The sequence below is a fragment of the Rhinoraja longicauda genome, chromosome 32, assembly GCF_053455715.1.
Source record: "Rhinoraja longicauda isolate Sanriku21f chromosome 32, sRhiLon1.1, whole genome shotgun sequence".
NCBI classification, from domain to species: domain Eukaryota; kingdom Metazoa; phylum Chordata; class Chondrichthyes; order Rajiformes; family Arhynchobatidae; genus Rhinoraja; species Rhinoraja longicauda.
In genome coordinates, this window is record NC_135984.1 from 23469614 (window position 1) to 23472370 (window position 2757).

At 50.6% G+C, this 2757-nt stretch overlaps 1 protein-coding gene across 2 annotated transcripts in view; it reads right to left on the reverse strand.

Annotated features, from left to right (window-relative positions):
• The window catches only part of LOC144608702 (uncharacterized), a 21122-nt gene extending 18663 nt beyond the window's left edge, over positions 1-2459 (reverse strand). For both annotated transcript variants that reach the window (XM_078426713.1, XM_078426712.1), the window contains exon 1: positions 2312-2459. In XM_078426713.1, coding sequence (XP_078282839.1) covers positions 2312-2336 — 25 coding nt within the window. In that variant the 5' untranslated portion in view covers positions 2337-2459. The remainder of the gene's footprint in view (positions 1-2311) is intronic.
• Positions 2460-2757: the final 298 nt, after the last annotated feature.

The following is a 2757-nucleotide window of genomic DNA, read 5'->3' on the forward strand; positions in this document are numbered from 1 at the left end:
AGCAGGACCCTGCATCTTCACCATACTATCCCGACATTGCCACCTCCGTAACCGTGGACAACCCCCCACTCCTGCCATTGCCTCGAATAAAAGGGCATTCCTTTTGAAAGGGGGTGAGGAGGAATTTCTTTAGTCAGAGGGTGGTGAATCTGTGGAATTCATTGCCACAGAAGGCCGTGGAGGCCAAGTTAGTGGATATTCTTTATGGCGGAGATTGACATATTCTTGATTAGTACGGGTGTCAGAGGTTATGGGGAGAAGGCATGAGAATGGGTTGAGAGGGAAAGATAGATCAGCCATGATCAAATGATGGAGAGGCCTTGATGGGCCGAATGGCCTAATTCTGTTCCTGTAATTTAACGGAGGCACGGTGGCGCAGCGGTAGAGTTGCTACCTTACAGCGCCAGAGATCCGGGTTCGATCCCGACTACACGTGCTTGCTCATACACATTTTGTACGTTCTCCCTGTGACTGCGTGGGTTTTCTTCGAGTGCTGCAGTTTCCTCCCACACTCCAAAGACAAACAGGTTTGTAGGTTAAAAATACGGCAGATGCTGGTTTAAATCGAAGGTAGACACAAAATGCTGGAGTAACTCAGCGGGTCAGGCAGCATCTACCAGAGAGAAGGGATGGGTGATGTTTTGGGTCGAGATCTTTCTTCAGACTGAAGAAGAGTCTGAAGAAGGGTTTTGACCCAAAACGTCACCCATTCCTTCTCTCCAGAGATGCCGCCTGACCCGCTGAGTTACTCCAGCATTTTGTGTCTACCCCAGGTTGGAAGTTAATTGGCTTGGTGTAATTGTAAATCATCCCTCGCGCTTGTAGGGTAGTGTTAATGTGCGGGGATCACTGGTCAGCCTGGACTCGATGGGCCAAAGGGCCTGTTTCCATGCTGTATCTCTGAACTAAACTAATAAGCTATCAACTTATGAACCAATGTTCCTTGCCACTTGTTCTTTCTTCACTCTACCCAAACGGACTTTGCTTTTTGATTCCCAAGCGATGATCCTTTCTTCCCCTTGATCTCGCACTTTGTTGTCAGGGGTAGGTAGACCTCTTCCTTTTCCATGTTGTCTTCCTCTTAAAAGTTCACCATCCTGGAATATTTAATTCCCAACCTTGATCGCTTTGCAACCAATCCCCTGCCGTGGGTGTTACAATGTGCCTATCTCTCTCCATTTGTGTCATGGGTTCATCCATCTGAAGTTACGTCTGAGGAAGGTTCCCAACCCGAATCGTCGCCTGTCGTCGCCCTCCTCAGATGCTGCCCGACCCGCCGAGTTACTCCAGCACTTTTGCGTTTTAGCCAAGATTGCAGCATCTGCAGTTCCTGGAGTCCCCAGTTCAACTGCGTTGCCGTGAGCGCTGCATGTTTGAACAATGACAAGCTCCCCTTCATTCCAACTTGTGGGTTGGAGGATTTCCGTCCTCTTCAGTTTGATTAATGCCCTTCTCTAACCAACAAAGCCATCCAAACCTTCTCATGTTTAATAATAATGCCTTTTAGATAGTTTAACCTTGTGGAGGAAGGAACTGCAGGCGCTGGTTTTATAACCGAAGGAAGATGCAAAAAACTGGAGTAACTCAGCGGGACAGGCAGCATTTCCGGAGAGAAAGAACAGGTGACGTTTCGGGTCGAGACCTTTCTTCAGACTGCATTCTTTTTAAACTTGTGGACCTGGTCTATCTTGTACTGTAATCTATACACTAAAACTCTTGTTTGTTTGTTTGTTTGTTTGTTCCTGAACTACAGCCAAAACGGTACACGATAACACGACAATTGTAGGCCCACCTTAATCACCATCGTCCCTTTGGTGTTAATGGAAGAAGTTTAATTGAAATCGGTGTTATATTTTTAAAGGGAGGGGAGAGGAGAGGGGGAGGGGGGGTGGAGGGAGAAGGGGGAGGGGAGAGGGGGAGGAGGGAGGGTTAGGGAAGGGGGAGGGGGAGGGGGGAGAGAGAGGGGGAAGGGAGAGGGGGAGGACGGAGGGAGGAGGGAAGGAGGGAGGGAGGGAGGGAGGGAGGGAGGGAGGGAGGGAGGGAGGGAGGGAGGGAGGGAGGGAGGGAGGGAGGGAGGGAGGGAGGGAGGGAGGGAGGGGAGGGAGGGAGGGAGGGTAGGGAGGGAGGGATGAAGGGGGGGAGGGGGGTAGAGGGAAGGGGGAAGTGGGGGAGGAGAGGGTGCTGCACCAATGCAGGAGAGGTTTGGGCCCAACGGGTCCACTTGGTCCAGTAATTAGATAGCAGTGTGAACACTGTAAGCCTCCTGGTCTCCTGCCGATGATTCGTAATTCACTCAATGTGCATCACTTACCCAGTGCCTGCCTCTCCAAAGCCATCTTGGGAACACGTGGCCTCCTATCGGGGTCTGTCACTGCAGTTACAGGAGACACAGACTGACCATCGCAACATCCAGCAGCAGTTCCTTCAGGCCTAAACTAACTCTGAGCCTGAGTCTGAGTGGGACCAAGGAAGCTGAACGCATTTCACAATCTCACCCATTTCCTGTCTCTGCCCAGCAACATCCGCATTTGAAATATCTGCAAGATATTGCCTGCACTCTGTGGCGGACGTGAATTGCAAATCGCACAGCGAGACCGCACCTGGAGTACTGTGTGCAGTTTTGGTCTCCACATTTGAGGAAGGATATTCTTGCTATTGAGGGCGTGCAGTGTAGGTTTACTAGGTTAATTCCCGGAATGGCGGGACTGTCATATGTTGAAAGACTGGAGCGACTAGGCTTGTATACACTGGAATTCA